The sequence below is a fragment of the Momordica charantia genome (assembly GCF_013281855.1).
Source record: "Momordica charantia cultivar OHB3-1 chromosome 4 unlocalized genomic scaffold, Mcharantia_2.0 BLBB01000004.1, whole genome shotgun sequence".
Taxonomy (NCBI): domain Eukaryota; kingdom Viridiplantae; phylum Streptophyta; class Magnoliopsida; order Cucurbitales; family Cucurbitaceae; genus Momordica; species Momordica charantia.
Window position 1 is genome coordinate 6,893,900 of NW_028275162.1, and position 23,252 is coordinate 6,917,151.

Consider the following 23,252-nt stretch of genomic DNA (forward strand, 5'->3'; position numbering starts at 1 on the left):
CAATTTGAAGTCTATATATGGGCTACGTAGTCTGTTTAGAAGGAGAGTTATTTAAGGGTTCGTTTAGTAACGTTTTCATTTCTTGTTTATTGTTTTCAATTTTCTTAAGAAATCTAAGCATTTTACAACTAAATGTGTTTTTTATTTCTCATATTTTGGAAATATTCTCAAAATTGTATGGAAATTTTGGAAACAATAAAAACAAGTTTCTAAATTGTTTTATCATACTTGAATTCGTGGATGTTGGGACCATGCAATTCATTTTTCTTTATAAAAAATGAAGAAATAGGAATATTACCAAACGAGCTCGAAACGACCAATAGAAGAAAATATAGCCCACACTACCATTGAACTAGTCTTCAACTCAATATCCTTTTTTGAGTACAACGTCTTCAACTCAATATCCAATTTCTATATCTTCAATTTATTGATTCCATTTTATTTTTGGTGGAAGATGAGTATCTAATCAAAGAATCTTTAAAGAAATTATTGGTTTAAATACCATCTTAGTCCATGTAATTCTCAGTTTTGATATGGATACTTAAAAATGGACCAATTTGATCGTTATTTGTAAAATTTTAACACAAATTTGTATGTAATGAAAATCATTTAATACAAATTTATTGTTACATGTAATTTAGAAAGTGAAATATTGTGTTGCCAACATGAGCTAGCTTGACGGTATTGACATCTATCTCCAACCATTAGGTCGTGAGTTCGAATCCCCCACTCTCCATTGAAAAAAAAAAGCAACGAGGAAAGTGCAGTTGGTCGATAGTGGCGGCTAGTTGGAGATGGGAGAGAGAGAAGGGAGAGAGAGAAAACCACTAACGGTCAACTACTAGTGGAATGACCATTTATAACAATTTCTCAAGTCTCAAGGACCAAAAATGTCCATTTAAAACTTGAGGGACAAAATAAACACCTACTACAAGCCTTAGGGATTAAAAGTGTTCATTAGACATCTGCCTCAAGACCAAAAATGTATTTTGCACTAAATTATAATTATTATTATCGAACCCATAGAAACTATAACAATTTTTCTTTTTAATTGTAGACTTGGATAATAGATTCTAACCATTATTATCGAATGGATATAAACTATAACTATTTTATTTTAGTACAGACACTTGGGTGAAGATTTGAACTCAGAATTTTGGTAAGAGATAGCTAACTATCTTATATGAGCCAAACACAAGCTTAAAAGAAAGTAATCTTTGGCATATTATTTATAGAGATCATTCTGGCCACAACCAATCCAGCAGCTAGTGCAGCTCCAAATAGTGCATGTAACCTCACACAATAATACTTGGCCATGAAAATCTTCTGCTTATCCTACAAAATTTAACATTTCTCAGTAATCTTATAAAATAAAACCTACATTCTATCTAACACTCATGGGAAACGGCAGTTCAGTTGGCAAATTTCAGTAGGAAGAAATTTTTTTTTTCAACAGAAACCATTTCATTGTTAACAGTAGATCTGAAATTAAATGGTTAGCCTCACCTTGTGGTTTTCTTCAACAAAGCTAACTACCAGTTTGCCCACTGGAATGGTAAGCCCACAAAAGAACTACAAATGAAACAATTGCAAAAAGGACAGATTAGTAAATATGTTCAGTTTAAAATGGCAAGGCTCTTGTTTTAAGAATCCACTTACAGTGCAAATAAATGGAAGACTCTTGCTTAAACCTAGAGCAAATAGAAGGGCATAAAGCATAATTACTGCAGCCTTCACCACCTTGCTACCTCTCTCTGTGCCAAGCCTTACCTGCATATTTAGTTATATTTAACACACACGGATGTAACACAAAATTCTCTACCTAATATTTTCGAAAAACTGAAGCTGAGTAAAGATATATTACCAAAGGGGACATTTTTCCAACAGCCCTATCTCCCTCGACCTATGTACAACAATGTCGGTGTCGGATAAATTATCGCTAAAGTAAAACAACAGAAGAGTTAAGAATGCACGTGTTTGTTTCTTTATTATTATTTTGTTTTTTATTGGGAAGGGAGGAGCAGTACCTGATGGAAATGACTGCAGAAGAGAATTAAAGTTGTCGTTATTCCAACAAGGATGGAGGCAGAAAGAATTGTACTGGATATTGGAAGATATCTCATCTCCCTGTGGACCAGAACCAGACAATCAATATGCAAAACCAGACAAAACAACTAAAAATTCTGACCAAATGATTGAAGTAACCTTGCGTTACTCTGTAATAAGTAAAACGCTGTCGTAGCAAATGGGCCAAAAGCAGCAAAACATAAGGGCTCTCCCAATCCTTGGTAGCCTAACCGGAATGGTGGACACTGCAACAGAGACAATTGTCAACAGATGTGAAAAATGCATTTAGTTGTTATGCTCATTTAATTGAAATTTACTATACTCTACTAGATTTTTTATTCTTGATGGAATATGAATAAAGACCTCTCAAATCGCTCCTCAGCTCACTTTTTCTTACTTTAAAGATCAGAGGACGCTTGATATCGAAGTGGGCCTTTAAATGCTAAGTCTTGACAAGATTTAGAGCATTCTTAATTCAAAATAGTTCTAAGATCTCTATGCAATGAACCATCAAGTACATAGACATAAAGATATAAAACTTTCTGGATCATAGAAACTATCTTTAAGAGAGAAAAAATATTGAGTTCCCATTTTCTACAATACTTCACAGAAAAATTAGTTTATTTCTTTTAACAAAGCCAAATTTTTAGTTTAACCTTGCCGGTTAAATTAGTTCTCATATTTTGTATGTTTGATATAAATCCTTTTCTTTCTTGTTAATATTTATCTACTTTTGATCACCCACATCATAGTGCTTATTTGTAATTTTTTTTTCCTTGGCCTCTTTCAGTGGGCACGGGCCATCATCTTTGTGCAGTATTTTCGTTCTTTTGATCATTAAGATTTTTCTGAATGAAAGTTTAGTTTCTTACAATATATGCCTTCTTTAAATCTGATCACTTTCAGTATTCTGTAAGATATTGGTGCTCATCCATTTAGGTTGAGTTGACAATTTACTTTTGTCTTTTATAGTTTGGTTTAATTTGGATTAAGTTTTCATTTGTACCTGAGATTTGAACAGAAAAATAACTAAAAATTCAAAACAATCCATTTATTGCCTTTAGGCTGTAGAATGCACAACTTAGGTTTCAACAGGTAGCATAGGGAAGAGAACTACAGATGTAAAGGAAACAAAAAACTTGATTTTTTTTTTCTTTCGAACGAAACGAAAAACTTGATGGGAGCTAGAAGACCTTATAAATTACAAACAACCAAAGAGATAAGATCCCAGAAGTTAAATAAAGCACACAACCTATATAATGGCATTGTAGTAAAATCTTTTCCGGAGGTTTTACTTTTACCTGATATATGTAGCCACAAACAATTGAAAAGGCTAGAAATAATATCGCACGCAGGTTCCCCGCCTCCAAAGATGCCCATGTCAACCCCATGAAGCCAAGGGCAAGAAAAGTGTAGGCAGCAACAAGTGTCCCTGTAGGGCTTATTGCACCACAGATTTAACACAAACTAGTCAATAAATTTTGTATAATAAAAGAAAATAAACAAAAATTACGCAATTCTAGAATCCTTAGAAGAGAAAGTAGTATGAACTTTACCTGCCAACCAGATTTACAACCGACTCTTTTTTGTTCTTGTCTGCTCCTGTACTAAAATCATAAGCATCATTGCTGCAAAAGAATCATGTTCATTCATTAGTTTGAAATGGGGGACTGAGCCTCATATCTCGTCCTGAACTTTATGTTACAGAGAAATGAGCAAGCAAAGCTTTTCCATGGATCGTGATGGTGAGAACAGACCATTCATGTGACAATATGGAGTTCTACAACTAAAAACACTTCCCTGAAAATGGTATAGAGACTTAGAAGCAAGACGGAGTCGTGAGGGGAAAAAATTTTACATTCCAACTTTTTTTTATGTATATAATTTCCAATTCTAAATGATAAAGGGTGCATATTAAAGGGTAACTATTAAAATCTTAATTTATTTTTTATATATCGAGGGGGTATCTTCTTGGCTCTGCATCTGCCCATGACTGCAGTTCAGACATGTGTGACCTGTACTGACAGTTACTAGAACTTTTCCAAAATTTGAATCTCTATACTAGTAAGATTGCTATAGAAAAGGTTTCTGAGTTAGTAGTTCCAGGAACACAATTTATATAATTTTCGAAACATATGCCACTGTTAAGCTGTCATAGATCTATAGTTGAGTGTGAATATGAACAGGCATGCGAGCTGTACAAGAGATAGTTCTTCACCTTAAATTAAGCCAACTGATGATAAGAACTGAGGAAGCCAGGATTACAAAAAAAAGCCGAGTGGAAAATTTGCCAGACTGAAAATATGCAGCTGCACTGCCTACCTGTTTGTATGTATTAGAAAATAATGAAAGAGAAAAGCCGGAATGCATAATATCCATATTCCACCTAAATAAGCATCTTCATGCACTTGGTTTTGTATTCAATAGATGGCTGATCTAATACCTCATGGATTGAACATACACAATCAAAAGTCAATTAATTGGTAAACAAAAAAGAGCGGAACCACTGCATGAAAACAATTCTCTTGTAAACAAATGGAACCACGAAAAAAGAAAAATGAAAAAAAAAAAAAAGTCAATACAAAAGTCTTGAGAGATTCAATCAAAGCGTACACGAAATAAACTGTTAAACCATTGGGACCAAATTGAAACCGATGAGAAGATAGGAACTAAAATGGTAACTTCACTTCTTTAACAAATAGTCACAAAGTTTTGAAAGCAAACCTATAATTTAACATTTCTTTTTCGATATCAAACAAAGGCCTAATACTCCTTTTCAGTAGTAAGGGATAAAAAGCAAGCACAAGAACAATCGAGCTTCATTTCTCAAGAAATTGATATAAAACCATAGAACAGCAAGCTGATTCAGAATGCCATAAATTTGAATACCTACCATTATAGGAACCAAAGCAACAGAGTAAATTGGCAACTTAATCGCCCTCCAAACCAGGGTGGCCATGGCAACACCTTCTCCTCCGTTCTCTTGGGGTACCGAATCAAACTCTGTTGCTTCACATTTCGACAACAACCCTCTAAAATGGAACGTCCCGTAAAGTTCTAGTTGCCTTCCACGACTCCCAAGGGTAAACTTCCGAGCACCACTTGATAAACTCGATGGACCCAGATAAGACCTGTGACAGAAGCAGAGTGAAGAAAAAGAATGGCAGCGAAATTCGATGAGATTTCGAAGAGGGGGCAAGAATTTATAGTTCCCATATGATGGGTCGGTAACTTGCCTTGGAGGGATGGTGCTGTGAGAGAGATAGTCGTCGAGTTTATTCTTTAGGCCAACGAATTGGGTGGCTATACAAAGCGTGGACGCCATTGGCATCTCATTACGAGAGTCGAAGCACAGAGTGAAGTGAGGAGCGGCTCCTTTTGGGCGTGGCGCGCGCGTTTGTGGAGAGATGAGATTATCGGGAAAGGATCAGAATCCAGATTGTTAGTTGTCTCAACTCCTCTGCTGCTAATTTTATGTAGCAGTGTTTGTAGCTCTAGTGTTGTCCAGAGATAAGATTTTGGTTCTTCTTCTCTTTTTTCTTTCTTTTTCCTAATACTATTTTTTTCCTTGTCCTCTCCGACCGGTTAAAATTCCACGTCGAAAAGAAAATGTACCTTACAATAAATTATGATAGTCACATCTTATTGTCAGTTGGTTTTTAGATAAATCACATGTATATTAATATGATAGTAGAGCTCAAAACGCGCAAATGAGCATCCGATCCAAGAATGGAATCCGACCAAGATCGATGAGTCAAAAGGACCACAATCTTAAAATTGGTTTTGAGATGGAACCTCATAAATATTCACAAGTATTGATTTATTTTGGTTCATTCACTTTGATTTCTGAATTTTTAAAAAGGGACTATTTTAGTTAACAAATTTATACAAATGTTTGATCTATGTAGAATATTTTCATTAAAAATAATACAACAGTTAAATTCTACTTTCAATCAAGGATAGCAAGGTTTACTTATACAAAATGTCTCTAAACTTTGAAATATATTTCAGATATAATCTCTAACCTTTCAAAAGTTTCATTTTTACGATTAAACTTCAAGCTTGTTTCAAAAGTATCTCTTCGTCAACTATTATGTTAAAATGAGAACAAAAAAAGTGATTTGGTGATGACTTGTAAAATAATGGTACATGTGGCAAAAAGTCAGGTTTCATTTATGCCCCTGGATTTTATGATTGGTTTCAATTATATCATTATCATTTAAAAAGTTTCATTTTGACCCTTAATCATTAAAATTATTTCAAAACAATCATTTCATTAGCTTTCCAACTTAAACTGAAGATGAAAATATGACATCGTAGTGAGCAATAGGACACAAAAATCAAAGGTCAAGTCTTAATCACATTCAAAATTACATTATATAATTTGGGGATAGTGAGTGAATCTGGAAATTAAGGTAAAATATTGCACCCCCTCCAATCAAAATATGGGGAAAACAAAATATATTTTGAGGAATAATTAAGTAAACCACGGAGGACATTCGGGACCTCAACCTCATGATTAATTGTTGAAAATAAATATTAGGGCATGAATGGATGAGAGGATGAGACAACAAATAAATAAATCTAAGACAATGGAACCTAGTGACCCTTCCACAGACACATTTTCAATATCCCTCTCCCACAATTTCTCTCTCGTAAACATATTCCTCTCATGAACTCTAGATTTTTTTTTCTCTCGAATCCTCTCTCATTCGACCTTTCCCATGTTTGAGTTAAAAGAGGTTGCAGTTTTACCAATAAACAATTTTATTTCACAATATGGGACTTCCCCACCATTTCAACAAAATTACATCTCATAAATTTGTCTCCCTCTCTAATCGAAGCAATTTTAAATATGATTAAAACTTTTCAACTCTTTTACCATTCATAGCCAAATTATGCCCACATGTAACCTTTAACTTTCAACTAATCGTCACATTATATTTTCGTCTTCATTTTAACGGTGAAATTGTTTTGAAACAACTCCAAAGGTTTTGGGTTAAAACGAAACTTTTGAAACAAAAGTATCACAATTGAAACTTACCATAAAGTTCATAAGCATACTTGAAACTTGCCACCCATTAGTGTATCACATTTTACAAGTCATTGCCATCTCCACTTTTGACGAAAAGTTGATAAAAGTTAAGTTTAAAGATAAAAATGCCAAACAGATTAAGAGACCTATTTTTGACCAAAAGATCATGAGTTCGAATCCTCACCCTTAGAAGTAGTACTAAAAAAAGGTTGAGAGAGAAAAATAAAGATTTTGAAAGTTTAGGAGTAAATAATACCGTTAAGGATATTTTGTATAGTTCAAGGGGGAAAAAAGAAAAACTAACTTGAAACGGTAATAGATAAAGAAGACAACCAATTACAGTGACCCCTATTCTATTATTTGCCTACTTTTTTGGTACCTCTTGGTGGCCGCTTTCGAATGTTCGAAGAACCCAAGTCGACAACTCGAATCGTCGTCATCTTTGGGAGTTGCACATTTCCATTTTCTCTCTCAAACTGCCCCATCAATGGCTTTCTCAAAATCCCTCCTCCATTCCCACTTTCCGATCACCTCAAAGCCCTTCCATGGCGTCCACCATCGCCGCCCATCTCTCCACACCACCGCCGTCAACAGATCACCCAAACCCATCTCCGCCGTCCATGCAGCCGGCCCATCGAAGTCAAAATCACCGTCTCCCACCCAATGGAGCCCCGATAGCTGGAAGACAAAGAGGGCTCTGCAACTCCCCGAATACCCAGATCAGGCGATGCTCGATTCCGTCCTCCAGACCCTCGAGTCGTTCCCGCCGGTGGTTTTTGCCGGAGAGGCCAGGACCCTTGAGGAGCGGCTGGCGCTGGCCGCTGTGGGGAAGGCTTTTCTTCTTCAGGGTGGGGATTGTGCCGAGAGCTTCAAGGAGTTTAATGCCAACAACATTCGTGATACCTTTCGTGTTCTGCTCCAGATGAGCGTCGTTCTTATGTTTGGAGGTCAAATGCCGGTTATCAAGGTTGATTCTGTTGCTGTGATCTTGGTTTGTTTTATTTTTGCATTTTGGGATCATTATTAAATTCTTTTGAATTTTTATGTGTCGTTCTGCAAGGAAGTGACATGTTTTTGGATTTTACTTCTCCGAGACTGTTAGTTGATGATATTCATGTTCGTAAGTGATTTGATGCACAAGTGATTGTCAATATTATTTGTGGAAGAAATGATACTACAGTTAACGTTTGGCATGATCAAAATACTTTTTGCTATACTAAAAAATAGTTCTCACTCAAAATCATGATGTGATTTTAAAACAAGTCAAAAGCAATTAAAATGCTTTATGAGAAATTACCTTGTTGAGTGTTTTTGATTGAAGTGACTGTTATGGAAAAACTTAAAATTACTTTTAGAGGGTAGAACCGAACACCAAAATGACTAGCTTTCAAACACTTTTTACTCGAGTGCGGAGTGCTTATATTCAAATTACATTTGTAAATTGGAGCATAGATCCTCACTCCACAATTGTTGAATTCAAAAAAATTGATCAAAGTACTTTTGCTTAAATTAATTATTTTAAAAACACTTACAAACACCATACAAGGCTCAAACACAAGAACCAATGATCTCATACCATGTTGGATTACTACTAATCCAAAAACCTTAAGCTCATAGGTTATATGATCTATTGAATCTTTTGTACATTTCTTTAACTTACATGTATCACTACAGTTTTCGTCTAGTCTCAATAATACGAGTCAATAGAATGGTTGCTGGAATTCCCTGTTATCCGACAATTTTGAAGTTTTTCCTTTCTTTTACTTATTTATAAGTATGTAGGGCGAGTTTCCCTACACTGGAGATTGGAGCGAGAATTTTCTAACACTGCATTATGCTTTCCTTGAAAACTGCCGAATGATTCCAGGGTTATATTGTATGGAATTATGCTTGCTTGCTTGGCGGGTTTATAATAGAACTTATTTGTGATGTAGGTAGGGAGAATGGCAGGTCAGTTTGCAAAGCCAAGATCAGATTCATATGAGGAGAAGGATGGAGTGAAACTCCCAAGCTACAGAGGAGACAATATAAATGGTGATGCATTTGATGAGAAATCTAGGATTCCAGACCCCGATCGAATGAATAGGGCTTACTGTCAGTCAGTGGCAACATTGAACCTCCTTAGGGCATTTGCCACGGGAGGTTATGCTGCAATGCAGAGAGTTACCCAGTGGAATCTCGATTTCACCGAGCATAGCGAGCAGGGTGATAGGTTTGACTCTCAAGTACTGTACTGTACTGTACTTTTTTTAATCTAATTTTCTATTGGTATTTGGTTACGATCAAGTCATTGCACATCACATCATTTCCATGTAAACTTCTCAATGAATATCAGTCACCTATGTTGATATAGCGACCCATTAGTGTTCGTTTTGATAACTATTCACTGTAGTTGCATAATCTGGTTATATATTTTGCTTGCATGATGTGCCAACAGATACCGAGAACTAGCCCATAGAGTTGATGAGGCCCTTGGATTCATGGCTGCTGCTGGACTCACTGTTGATCACCCTATCATGACGACAACCGAGTTCTGGACATCTCATGAGTGTTTGCTCCTCCCTTATGAGCAAGCACTTACCAGGGAGGATTCCACTTCTGGGATTTACTATGACTGCTCGGCTCACATGCTTTGGGTGGGTGAACGAACTCGCCAACTTGATGGTGCACATGTTGAGTTTTTGAGAGGCGTTGCTAATCCGATTGGCATTAAGGTACCTTGAACTATCCAGATTTTAAATGTTGGAGTTTGATTCCATTATTTTTTACCATGAGCTACATTTTGGTTTTGTTTTGATTGTCTTTGTTAAAACTATGTCATAACGTGATTTACTTTATAGTTTGAAGATCAAATTTATGGATGATCCTATGTATTATTTTTTATTTATCAATTTTGGACTCAACATTATTTTGCCTTTTACTTGTTGAAGTGTCTCATTCTCTGACCTACTTATCCCTTCTACATATTATTCTTCTATAGGTTATCAATTATGGCTCTTGAATTGTTTTGGAGGGTTAGAAAGGTCTTGGGAGGCCACGTGAGATCTTATAAGATTTAATACTTCTTTGTGGGCTTCGGTTATTATGGATTTTTATAATTATAAGTTAGATGTTTTTCTTGGAAATATGGAGCCACCTTTTTAGGCTTGCTTGACTTCCTTCTGTTAGGTTTATTTATATTTATTTTTTTTTCATTTTTCATTTTTTAAATGTCCTTGTACATTCTTTCATTTGTCTTAATAAAAGCTTGGCTTCTTATAAAAATAATAATAAATAAATAAATGGTTTCTCTTTTGCATGAAGAAATTTGACAACTGATACATAACGTTTTGATACAGGCAAGTGATAAGATGGATCCAAAAGAATTGGTCAAGCTTATTGACATTCTAAATCCCACGAACAAGCCTGGAAGAATTGTAGTGATTGTAAGAATGGGAGCTGAGAACATGAGAGTGAAACTTCCACATCTTATCAGGGAAGTCCGCCGAGCTGGTCAGTTTGTCACTTGGGTTAGCGACCCTATGCACGGGAATACGATCAAAGCTCCCTGTGGACTAAAAACACGTTCTTTTGATGCAATTAGGGTATGATCTTTCTTTCCAACTTAGATACATTTCATTTGTTCCTTAGACTGTATCTTATTACACACAATAATAATACCAGTCTTTGTCAATGATCTTGTTAATCGCTTGGATGCTTTTGACCTTCTTGAATTATGGTTTTAAACCTAAATGTTATTAGTTAGTTATTAGATGAGATCTTCACTTAGAACAATATTTTTACGCACTTAGTTGAGTTTGAAAAAACTTTAAACTGTGTTATAACGAGCTTAACTAGATGTGATTTTGACTTCTAGATCATTCAATGATTGTGTGTGTGTATATATTTTAACTACGAGAATGATCTGTCAATGTTGATTCCTCGATGGCAGGCTGAGGTGAGAGCGTTTTTCGACGTACACGATCAAGAGGGAAGCTACCCTGGAGGAGTTCATTTGGAGATGACAGGGCAGAATGTAACCGAGTGTGTTGGAGGCTCACGGACAATAACATATAATGATCTGAGCTCACGGTACCATACTCACTGCGACCCCAGACTCAATGCTTCTCAGTCTCTAGAGCTTGCCTTCATCATCGCAGAGCGGTTGAGGAGGAGAAGGCTCAGAACTGGTCAAGCTTCAGGATCGTTCTGAGAATAGCAGCCTCGGGTAAATGATCTTATGTACACTTAACCCTTGCTTTGATTTTATCATGGATTAAAAAACGGTATATAGCTAAAATGCACTTGGAATTTATCTATTTACGTCACATAATGTTGGGTCGGGTCGGTTCATGTAACACCTAGCAGTGGTATTTGAGTAGAAGTAAGGCTTGAAATGGTGTTTTGAGTGGTCGTAGAATGTAGTAGAGATGTGGTGAAAAAGAAGTTCTATGTAATGTTGTTTGCCTGTTTGGTGTATCAGCTACTCTTTGTAAAAGGTAAAAGATAAGTACAAGATAGTGAATAAAATTCACTAAGCACATATAATTGGAGGCTTGGAGCAGGAGGTCCCTATATTTAAAAATTGTGCATTTTTGTTTTTGGATTTTCAGAAATGGGTTTCAATGGTCCATTCAGTAACAATAAGTCTCCAACGAAAAGATGATTGGGCTTTAGGGTAGAAATCGATCAATAATTTTTTTCTTAGTGTTAAACTTTTTTAAGCATAGATGAAAATTATTTTTGGCACGTTCTGAACATGAGTCGATTCATAGGTTGTTTAGTGCTTGTGGATCGATGAGATTATTGGGTGACCATTCCCGCAATAGGATTCCATATCGCTGTATGATGATGAACATCGTGATATTAGTCCCATCATGGTTATACTCCAAATTAAGATCGCAGTGCTCATAATGCGATCACATTACTAGATGGTCATTCTGTAAGGCAATCAAAAGAGGAACAGTTCAATCTCAAATTCTTCCTTCCATGGTGTTACCCAAAGAAAAGATCTCGATGTAACGTGATCGGATGGATGAACTCTGTGATGTGGTTTTAACATCCCGATGTTTATCCATCTAATCACGTTATATGATAACCTTAGTGCCAGCCTAGTCATCTTTCTGTTATAGACTTAGACAGATCTATTAGTGGTCGAGAGACTACTAAATCTATTTTTTATAACGCATAAGAAAAAGTGCGCGATTTTAAAACGTAGGGATCAACAGAACATATAGTGAAAAGTTTAGGGACTAAAAAAGTACTTTTCTAGAAACTGTTTTAAGAAAATGTACTTAAATTAAATGTACGGCAAATTCACTATAAATAAATAAACTCCTTGTTATGAAGTTAATATTATTGCCCTCGAGCAATTGTTTGTGTAAGCTAGAGAGAACAAGTTTTCAGAGTCAGATGATATTGATGTGGTGTCAATATCGATATACAGGGCTTTGATGGCTTTAGAGTGTTGAGGAAAGCTTAGAAAGGTGGAAAAAATATCATAGCGGATATCCTTTTGGTCTTTGAGTTTTCCGTTATACGTTTGTTTAGTCCCTACATTTTACAATCATATATTTGTCTAGATTTTTAGAAATGGGTTTAAAGTGGTCCATCTACTAACAATTCTCATAAGTTTCTGACGAAAAGATTGCTGGGCTTTAGAGTGGAAATTTATATTTTAAAACCTTTTTAAGCATATAAAAAATCATTTTAAGCACATTTTGATCCTGAATCGATTCATATAACTAAACAGTTGTGGAAATAGGTTGTTTTAAGGTAAGATCAATGGGGTTATTAAGTGACCATATTACCGCGATACGGTTTCATATTGCATTGTTCATCGTGTAACGTGATATGACTGAACGCAGAAAGCCTTCCAGTGGCAGGTCCCCAAACAAATACTAAACAAATGGTTCCACAAGCCAGCAGCATAAATGACTAGAATTTGTTTTTCAATTGGAAGTGGTGCATATTGTGGTTATTTTGGTACTTTTGTAAGCCTTGCACCTCTATTGAGTAATGCCTGAGTCGCAACATCAAGGTCTGACCCAAATTGAGCAAAGGCGGCCACTTCGCGATATTGTGCGAATTCCAGTTTTGAACTACCGCAAACTTGTTTCATAGCTTTCAACTGAGCAGCAGATTCGACGCAACTGATAGATAAGCCGACGTTAATAGCTGGTCTAATTCTGCGATAAGATGAACAACATGATATTAGTAGACCCTGTCATGGTCATACTCGAAATCAAGATCTTAGTGTTCATATAATGCAGTCGCGTTACTAAATGGTCATCACGTAACGTGATTGGAAGATGAACATCATGATCTTTAGATGAACACCATGATATTAGACCCCAATCATGGTGTTTTCCAAAGAAAAGATATCAATGTAATACGAATGGAAGGACAACACGACGTTGATTTAAGATTGCGATATTTATCCATTCGATTACGTTACGCAATAACCTTAAAGCTGCAATCTTGTAACTCAAATTTGCCACATCAACCCAATCATTTTTCTATTAGAGTCTTAGGTGTGTTTTGGAGTGATTTTGGCATGACACAATTTGTCGAAATCACTTCATTTTCAATTAATCATGTTTGGCAAATTAAAAACTTGATTTTAAAAAAAATTAAAATCACTCTAAATTGATTTTTAAGATATCACTTGTATGGTTATTTTAGAAAATCAACTGTACTTGAATCTCTTTTTGCAAAATCACTCCTTCTATCTTTACTCGCCAACATATCCTTGATAAATTTATTAACGAAGACTATTTAAACCTCTTTGAGAACTCAAGGTGGCAAAAGTCTTAGCCTTGAATCTCCTACTTCGGCTATTTTTTACCATACAAATTGTTTACCAGTGTTTCCCTTTAGAATACGACTCTCTAAAAGATCCTAATGGGTCTAGTGCCTGCCAGCCCCATACCAAGTAGAGTGGGAAATCCTCATTTAAAAGTAGGATTGGACCTCATCCATAACCTTGATTTTCTCAAATGTTCCACATTTGTTTGGGAGGGACAGTAGAATTGAAAAAAGAAATTTAAGAATAACACGGATATCAAAAGCAAAAAATCACCATCTAAGTGATACCTTAAAAATCAATTTTAACTGATTTTAAGCTATGATAAAATCAATTTTTTAATTTGCTAAACATGATCAATAGAGAGGAAATTTTATCAAAGACAAAAGTGATTTTAGTCCTGCCAAAATTATTCTCAAAACACACTCTTAATCTATTATTAAATAGTTAATGGTAAAATAATGATGAGAATTAAAATGATTAACTTTTATAAATACATAACTTTTTCTTTCAAAAAAAATAAGTCAATAACTTTTTCTGGTAAGTTTAAGGGAACAAACTTGAAAATTTAGAAACTAATAAATATTAACGGCTAATTTTGGTGAGTTCTACGTGTCCTTCGAATGCGTCTGTCTACTACAACCAGAAAACTTGATGTCGGTATGGTGTCCCGCCTAACATACTTCAATCACCAAGTTGGAGTACACACCTTAAAGATTTAGTGACAGATTTTCATTTACTTGATAGTGATAGAGTCCTTCCCGTTTATGGGTACAGATGACCGACTAGGAAGGATGGTGGTTAGAGGTGTAAAGAGATCTGAAGAAGGGGGTGGACGTCTCCAACAGTGGGTGACGTATCTGTCTGCGGGTTTGTCCCCTTGCAGCTCAGCCCTTGATGTCCTGTACAGCCCTGGAGGTGACATGTCCGTACACACGCACAACGTACGTTGTTAACCGTTTGTGGTTCCGTACCTCGTTATCATCTTTAATGCTCGATGCATGTCCTGATTGGATTTCTCCCTCAACACAAAATATAAATTTTTAAAGATGAATTTATAGGTGCTCATAGATAGTATAAATAAAAATTTCCAAGGAATAATATTTAAACACATATAATTATTTTTGGTAGAAAAGTTTAAGATGAGCATTTTTTGGAACATCTATCACAAATGGGGATTCTCCAAATTGGAAATGAGGTAGCGACATCTTGTGTGAGGTCATGATTGAGAAACCACCTTATTTCGTTGTCATTCCAACTTAAAAGTAAAGAAACCGTGATATTTAAATCATTTTAATGTTGACTAAAATCAATTCAACTAATCAATATTGACATCAATCGCGATACTTCCAATACTCAAATATAAAATGAAAAAATCGAACCAATCAAAATCAAATCGACCTATATTTAACTAAAGAATTCAAATACAAACTTGAATGAAGCTCTTTATTTTAATACAAATCTCTACCAAACTCACAAAACATTGATCCATGGTTTTATTAGATATTTAAATGTCATAAGAGAGCTTGCAATCAAATTTATCTCCCACCCAACCTTAAAAAGAAAAAATCATCTCCCACTCAAATAGTGGAAGACATAATAATAACACCAATAATGATGTTAATTAAAATAAAGCATAAGTATAATAATATAAGTAATGGGTCAATTGATCCTAGCTTTTACTAATCAAAATATATTGAAATTCAAAATATATTGAAATAATGAGGTAATGACTCTTTTGGTAGATGCTATACTTACGTTAAGATATATGTATCCAACCATGACATAAAAGTTCGAATGTTAACTCCGGACTAAGAAAAACGATTCTTTTAATAGATTAAACACGTGCTGCCCTAAAAAAAAATAACAAAACAGAGAGGAAGAATTGTTCACGTCGCCGCATTACGTCGTCGTATCGCACTACCTGACGGGCTAAAGCGATTGTGCGGCGTATTTGCTTACGTGTTGAACCCGGCAGGTCTCACGTAACCTTCCAAGCCGCCTCCCATGGCCGCCACTGCCGCTTTCAACTTCCAATATATTCTCGCTTCTTCCGATCAATCCATTGCCATTGCCAGCGGAAGAGAGAAAGACACATGGCTTTCGGAGGGATTCTTGGTTTCCAGTACGGCATAGTTCAGGCTCCACTTGGACCTGATATCTCCAGTCCCGAGCTTGTTGCTGCCGTCGCCAATGCCGGTGGACTCGGCCTCCTCAGAGCCCCCGATTGGGTATCTTTTTCTATACTATTTCTTCTTTCTGCCTTTAGATGTACCGCAAAATGGAAAAAATGCTCGTTGAATGTAACGTGTTGTGGAGAAGCATCATCTGATCTGACGAAAATTGAGCAGAAACGGAATTTCTGTTCCTAATTAGTTCAGTGATTGATTCTTATCTCCGTGTGATGTCTGATTGTTCGATCATACGTACGTCCTGTTCGGATTTTGAAACTTCAATTTTTTAATCGTCCTTTTTATTTTACTACTGGTTATTGCATGGTTTTATCGGAGTGCAGACAATAAAACGATAACTGGTTGCGGAATTCTGGGGGATTTTTGAGTTAACTGAACATTTGAAATATTGATCTCGTCAATGCGTCATTGTGAACAGTTCGTATATGGTCTGAATGTAAATAATTCACTGTAAGCATCGTATAGCTATTTATTTGATTAGTCTATAAATTAATACTAAAATTGAGCAAAGCATCGGTTTCGTAACTGTTTTGTTTTTTGTTGTCAAAGAGCTAGTGATGTATTTAGCTTAGTTTCTACTTTTTGTATTGGTTTTGGATTTTAGCCAAATTTTGAACAAGAAATGAGATTTTTGGAAACCACATGTTTTTGGTCTCTGAATTTTTCTGTTACCTCAAAATGATTATGGAATATTGATATGTGTAAAGTGCTGAACAAGCTTATCTTCTTAAATTGAAAACATATAATACAGTGATTATCGAACAGTCTTTTATTATAAAAGTCAAGAGGTGAATAGTTGTATGGAGCTCGTACATTTAAAGCTTTTTATATATATTTATATGTACCAGGAGTCACCTGATTTTATTCGAGAATTGATAAGGAAGACCCGAGCTTTAACAGAAAAACCATTTGGAGTTGGTGTCATTTTAGCATTTCCTCATGAGCAGAATTTAAGGGCCATATTAGATGAAAAAGTAGCAGTTGTGCAAGTTTACTGGGGAGAGTGTTCAAAGGATCTTGTAGATCAGGTTCATTCTGCTGGGGTGAAAATTATTCCACAAGTGAGTGTTCTCTTGCAAATCACATTAACTGTACATGTCCAAAAGGTTCAATTCAATGGTTGATTGCTTTGTCTCATCATTATATTTTTATGCACGGTTGCTAGTGGCTTTAAGAACTACTTTTGCAGGTTGGGAGTGTTGAAGAAGCGAGAAAAGCAGTTGATGTTGGTGTTGATGCAATAATTGTCCAAGGACGGGAAGCAGGAGGACATGTTATTGGTCAAGTATAGATCTTCTTCTTCCTTGAAAACTTAATTAATTCGCGATGCTATATATTTGTTTCTAGATTCTTCCATTATAATCCGTTTAATTTTTCTTTTCATTGTCTTAATCACTTGGGGGCCGTGGTTTTGTACGGCCCTTCTCCTTTGTAAAAAGTTCTCTAAATTACTAGGAAAAGAAAAGAATTAACAGGTAAAATAATTTACATAAGACAGTTAATTCATCAAACGTCTGCTTTCAATTCACTTAGAGATTATTGTGTTAGTTCAGATGCCTACCCAGGGTACCCAGTTACCCTGTTCTGTGTTCATCTTTTGAAGGATACAACATTTGTTTATTTGAGATAATGGTTATGTGATAGGTCTCAGTTGACCTGTCTCAGCTAATTCATTCACAAAAACAATAACACAATAAACAAAGTTCCTAGCACTTGGAGAGGCTAGGACTCTCTCACACACAAGTCTAAGAATACCAAAATACTACTAAAACAATATCCCTCCCTACTGGCCCGAACGCTGCTAAGACCCCTCCCCGCCAGGCCTATTGCTGTACAACCCTATTACAAAAATGGGGTCCCGCACGACACTACTAACTAACTTCTGCAGCTTTTTCTTTGTTCCTCCCTGGTGCCGTTTTGCCTTTGTGTGTACGTATAAAATACCTGAGGTGGCTCTTCTCTATCATTATGTTGGAAGCCTGTATTCAATTTGAAATCAACTCTGGAGAGAACTAGATTTTGAATATTGATCTTTATCAGTATGTATTTTGACATTTTTCCCTTTTGACATTAATCATGCATATATTATTGAAGTATTTCCCTTTTGAAATTAATCATGCATATATTTTTGAACTAAGTATATGAACACATGAACCTAGCAGTCTGCCAGGTTTGCTTTTTGCTGCCTCCGGTCGTATCACCTAGATTCATGTGTTCATTAATCATATTCTTCACCTCTCTTCACATTTATCTTTCAACTTTATCATAACGTTGCTCAAATAAATTGTCTATAGAAGTTTGACTTAGTTCTTTACAGGAAGGTTTGATTTCCATCTTACCAAGGGTAGTTGATATTGTTGGAAATGAAGATATACCTGTAATTGCGGCTGGTGGAATTTCAGATTCGCGAGGTTATGCTGCTGCTCTGGCCCTTGGTGCTCGTGGTGTCTGCCTTGGAACTAGGTTTGAAAAGCTCAACTGTGAATACAACTTACAGAACTTGTTTTTAAAAAACTGGTAGACCCGTGCTACATATTGGTGCTCAATTAGAAAGAATTTCCTAGTTGTAAGAATATTGCACATGTTCAGTCAGCGTTTGGTTCAGGTTCAGAGCCACCATATTAATGAACCCGTGTCCATGTTATGAAGGTAAGTATGGTAATAAAACTGCCCCGTGACACATATTCTTTAACATATGTCTAATTTTAGTTCATTTAAGCCATGAAAATGGCGTTGGAGAGAGTTTTATCGAGGTTGACTGGTCACATCGTAATCCATGTACTAAGTAGTGTTTTCATTTAGTGTAATCCAAAACTTGCAGTTATCCTCATATTATCGAACATGGAACGATTAAATAATTTAATGACGAAACATATCTCAAGAATTTTAGGTACTATCACTATTGATTTTTTTGCATCTCCTGAGATTTCAATTTTGCTTTTAGAAGTTTGTTGCTATATATAGTAATTTGAGCACCCAAGAACTAAATGAAATATTGCAGGTTCGTTGCTACTGAAGAAAGCAATGCTCACCCTACATACAAAAGGAAGTTGGTGGAAATGGAGGCAACCGATTATACAAACATTTTCGGCCGCGCAAGATGGCCCGATGCCCCACAACGTGTTCTACAGACGCCCTTTTATGATGATTGGAAGTCACTTCCAGCCCATGAAAATGAAAGCAACCAGCCTGTTATCGGTCGTTCAACAATTAATGGCCTGGTGAGCTCCCCTTACAATGTTCTTCTCCACTTAAACAGGTTTTATAAGAGGGATATGGAAACGCTGTAGTTACATAGTTCATTCAATGGACCATGAAGTAAAAAACATACTAGCGTTCAGCCACACTTTGAATTATATGTATCTTTTTCCCGCATATAATACATCCATGCTTGGACAGGATGTAGGTATACGACGCTTTGCGGGTACCGTGCCAAATGCAACGGCAAAAGGCGACATCGAGAGCATGGCAATGTATGCTGGGCAAGGAGTTGGACTAATCAAGGAGATTCTACCCGCAGGAGAAGTGGTAAGGAGGCTGGTTGAAGGTGCTCAGCATCAGATCCAAACACATTTTAGAAGTTAACTTATGTTCATAAAGTTTGATGATGAGAGCCCCAAAATTTTTGGTTTTGCTGAACAAATAAGATCGAAAATGCATATGTAAGTTGGATGAATGGCTGAAAATTTGAGTTTCACTGTTAATCATGCACTCAGCAAACCTCAAGTTCTAATAAAGTAGTCTGTTCATAACAGTAGAATTTTAGGTCCTTATCCTTCAAGGTTGTGTAGAGGTTTTCGAGTTTCGGAAGGACATAGTAATGGTTCTGTTTCTCGTTTGATCGTAAAAACAAGTATCTTTTTTCCTCTAAAACTACATCTTTTACATTTGCCCTCAGCTTCTATCTTAGAGTATTTATTATTTACCATGTTTTCCATAATGCCAAATGAGCTTGTCCTCAATGTTTCTCGGTGGGTGGGTTACTCAAAATGGAATCAGCATCCATCAATCTGTATAAGGAACGTATTCATTGTGTGTATAACTTGAATGCAATGTTGTAATTATGATTATAGTTATAATTTGAATGCAAAGCCACTAATATAACGTTGAATAACATGTACGATGACCAAAAATAAATGTGTGAATATTTTGATTGCCGTCGTGAAATGTTCTACTTGCAGTTCGTTCAATCCCCCACCTCCACATGTGGGTTTTGTTCAATCCCTCACCTCCACATGTGGGTACTAAAACGTTACAATTATACAGAAACATTATGGAAAATATGGTTATTGGAATGGACATTAATGCTCAACGGGATGATCTGAGGGAATTTCGGGAACCAGAGATATGGATCCAATTTTGAAAGCGAGTGAGGCGGTTCGATCGGACCAGATGGGTTCTAACAAAATTAGTGACCCGGTTCACTGTAGTCAACCAAGGCAGGGAGAGTCAAGTTCCAAGGCCCAACTATCAACTTGTTCACTGCCTAAAGGTAAATTGGTTTCTTTGGAAGGTAGCATGGAAAATTTAAAAAAAATGACAGAAGTGAACCATTGAAACTAACCTCTACTTGGAAACGGAAGTCACGAGTAGGAAAGGACAAAATATCACAACTCCTCTGGAAGCCATCATGGATAATATAGGAGGGGCGAAAACACAAAATCAGGGTGATTTTAATGAGATAATTTCAAGCCTTGAAAAGGAGGGTGGGATTTCGCGACGATAGAGTTTAATGCAAGACTTCAGAGATGTTCTTTATCGTTGTGATTTTTTGGACTCGGGATTTACAGAAGACGGGTTTACTTGCTATGACAGACATTTTGCAACTCAACCAATATGGGAGCATCTTTTCCTTATTAATTCAGAGATGTTCCAATTGCAGTCTTATATGAAAGTGAGGCACCTGGATCTTTTAGCTTTGGACCATCATCCTATTGTGGCTACTGAAGTTCAGTTTGTACTGAGGGGAGGGCAGGGAATAAGAGGCTTAAACCTCTTCGTTTCAAAGATTCTTGGACTATTTTTGATGGTTGTTGCGATATTATCAATGTGTTTGAAATGAGGCAGGTAGTGTTGATGGATCGTTTCCTGCGAAATGTTCCTATCTGCCTCTCTTGGCTTTCTAGATGGAATTGGGATCTGCCTGGGGGATCAATTTGTGGAGCTATTGTCTATAAAGAAGCAGAGATTAATGACATTGTTCGAAACGAAGGCCTGGACAGGAGAATAAAGTCCCTTACGGCCGAGCACGAACTGGAACAGCTACTCGAGAGCTAGAGAAGATTGGTTGCAGTGGGGTGATAGAAACATGAATTTGTTTCACATGCGAGCTAGCCATAGACGGAAGGTAAACAGAATTAGAGGTCTCCTCACGAATGATGACACTTGGGAGGAGAATGAAGGGAAGGTTCGTAATATTGCATCCCAATATTTTAATCATTTGTTTTATTCAAATATCTCTTCAACAAATGATATGAAACTTGTCATTGATGCAATCCCGACCACAATCTTCGAGGCTCAGAATTAAAGACTATCTAGGGTATTTAAAGTGGCTCGAAAAGACATGCACCTGACAAAGGCTCCGAGGCCTGATGGTCTTCAAGCGTTCTTTTATCAAAAGTACTGGGATATAGTGGGGGACGAGACTGTTTAAATTGCAATGGTGGAGAGAGGAGAGAAGTGTGGAGTCTGTAGATAAGATTATTTTGCTTATCCCAAAAGTCAAGGAGCCAAAGAAGATGACAGACTATAGACGAATTAGCCTTTGTAATGTCATTTATAAGATTATTGCAAAAACGTTGACCAATCGACTCAAAATGGTTCTCGATGATATCATCTCTCTGACTTAGTCTGGGTTTGTTCCAGGAAGGTAGGAAGGCTAATAACGGATAATGCATGCCATCATTGGATAATGCATGCCATCATTGGATTCAAAAGCATCCATGCCCTGACCATAAAAAATCAGGAAAGATCGAAGATGTGGATATGAAACTTTACATGTCAAAAGCCTATGATCATGTCGAATGAGCTTTTTTAGAATGGTTATGGAAAAGATGGGGTTCTGTAGCAAATGGATTCCTTTAATTTTACGATGCATTGATTTGGTCAACTTCTCAATTTTCATCAATGGGTGCCAGGACCTTCTTTCACCCCAAAACAGGGACTTGGTTAGGAGATCCTTTATCCTCTTATCTTTTTTCTTTTGTGTGTTGAGGGTATTTCTACTCTCCTTAATAAAGAAGAACGGATAACCCATTTTATTGGGTTTCGTATTAATAAGTATTTCCCTTATTTAATTTTTTTTAGATGATAGCCTTATTTTCTTCCATGCGACACAGAAGGATTGCCGATCTATAAAGCAAATTCTCCATGCTTATGAGAAAGAATGGGGCAAACAATAAACTTCGACAAGTCTCAATCTATGACTTGCCAGGACACCCCAAAGACATGATCGATCATATTCAAAGTGAGCTTCATGTGCCTTTTCCCATCAATTGGGCCAATACCTTAGTCTCCCTTCCCAGATCTCAAAGAATAAAAGCCGGGTCTTCAATGTTATAAATGACATAGTGTGGAAGGCTTTAAGGGGTTGGAAGGGAAAGTTTTTTTTTTTTTTCCTTTGGGTGGGAAGGAGGTTTTTATAAAGGCAGTTGCTTAGGTCATCCTAATTATGCCATGAGTTGTTTTAAACTATCGAACTCCATCTGTCAGGACACTCTATTCAAATTTTTGGTGGGATTCGACTCATCGGGCAAGAAAAATTAATTGAAGAAGCTAGAAAAGATTGTGCGTTAGAAAGGATCTAAGGGAAATGAGTTTTAAAGATTTGAATATTTTTAATCAGGCTATGTTGGCTAGCAGAGTTGGAGGATATTGAGGTTTCTTGATAGTCATTTAGCCAGAATTTTGCGAGGTAGATATTTCAAAATGGGCTCTTTTATGAAGGCTCAATTGTGGTAACATGTCATCTTAGGTGTGGAGAAGAATCCTGTGGGGGCATGACCTATTTGAGAAGGGGTACAGATCGGACCCTTGGATCCCTAGGGAAGGAAATTTCAAGTCTACCTTCATGTGCTGCCTTAATAAGCTCAGGGGGTGCTAGAATGAGGACAAAGTGAGGATGAGTTTCACTGGATTGGATTGGAGGCTGATCTTATTTTACAAATTCCTCAGT

At 36.4% G+C, this 23,252-nt stretch overlaps 3 protein-coding genes across 3 annotated transcripts; 2 read left to right on the plus strand and 1 right to left on the minus strand.

Moving 5' to 3' along the window:
• Positions 1-1,025: 1,025 nt before the first annotated feature.
• ABC4 (UbiA prenyltransferase family protein) lies at positions 1,026-5,566 on the minus strand. The gene is made up of 11 exons (XM_088123520.1): positions 5,304-5,566; positions 4,957-5,198; positions 4,286-4,385; positions 3,624-3,695; positions 3,369-3,507; positions 2,206-2,312; positions 2,028-2,127; positions 1,865-1,903; positions 1,660-1,770; positions 1,507-1,572; positions 1,026-1,335 (listed from the first exon to the last, which is right to left on the minus strand). Exons 1-11 carry the CDS (start codon positions 5,396-5,398, stop codon positions 1,201-1,203), a joined length of 1,206 nt encoding a protein of 401 aa, XP_087979646.1. The 5' UTR covers positions 5,399-5,566; the 3' UTR covers positions 1,026-1,200.
• A 1,915-nt stretch (positions 5,567-7,481) lies between these two features.
• LOC111012226 (phospho-2-dehydro-3-deoxyheptonate aldolase 2, chloroplastic) lies at positions 7,482-11,634 on the plus strand. Its single transcript, XM_022286298.2, has 5 exons — positions 7,482-8,069; positions 9,037-9,314; positions 9,540-9,816; positions 10,441-10,686; positions 11,034-11,634. The coding sequence occupies exons 1-5, from the start codon at positions 7,590-7,592 to the stop codon at positions 11,292-11,294; spliced, it is 1,542 nt and encodes a 513-aa protein (XP_022141990.1). The 5' UTR covers positions 7,482-7,589; the 3' UTR covers positions 11,295-11,634.
• A 4,228-nt stretch (positions 11,635-15,862) lies between these two features.
• On the plus strand, positions 15,863-19,975 carry LOC111012234 (Aldolase-type TIM barrel family protein). The gene is made up of 6 exons (XM_022286304.2): positions 15,863-16,117; positions 16,927-17,139; positions 17,268-17,363; positions 18,396-18,541; positions 19,080-19,299; positions 19,478-19,975. The coding sequence occupies exons 1-6, from the start codon at positions 15,983-15,985 to the stop codon at positions 19,661-19,663; spliced, it is 996 nt and encodes a 331-aa protein (XP_022141996.1). The 5' UTR covers positions 15,863-15,982; the 3' UTR covers positions 19,664-19,975.
• The last annotated feature ends 3,277 nt before the right edge of the window (positions 19,976-23,252 follow it).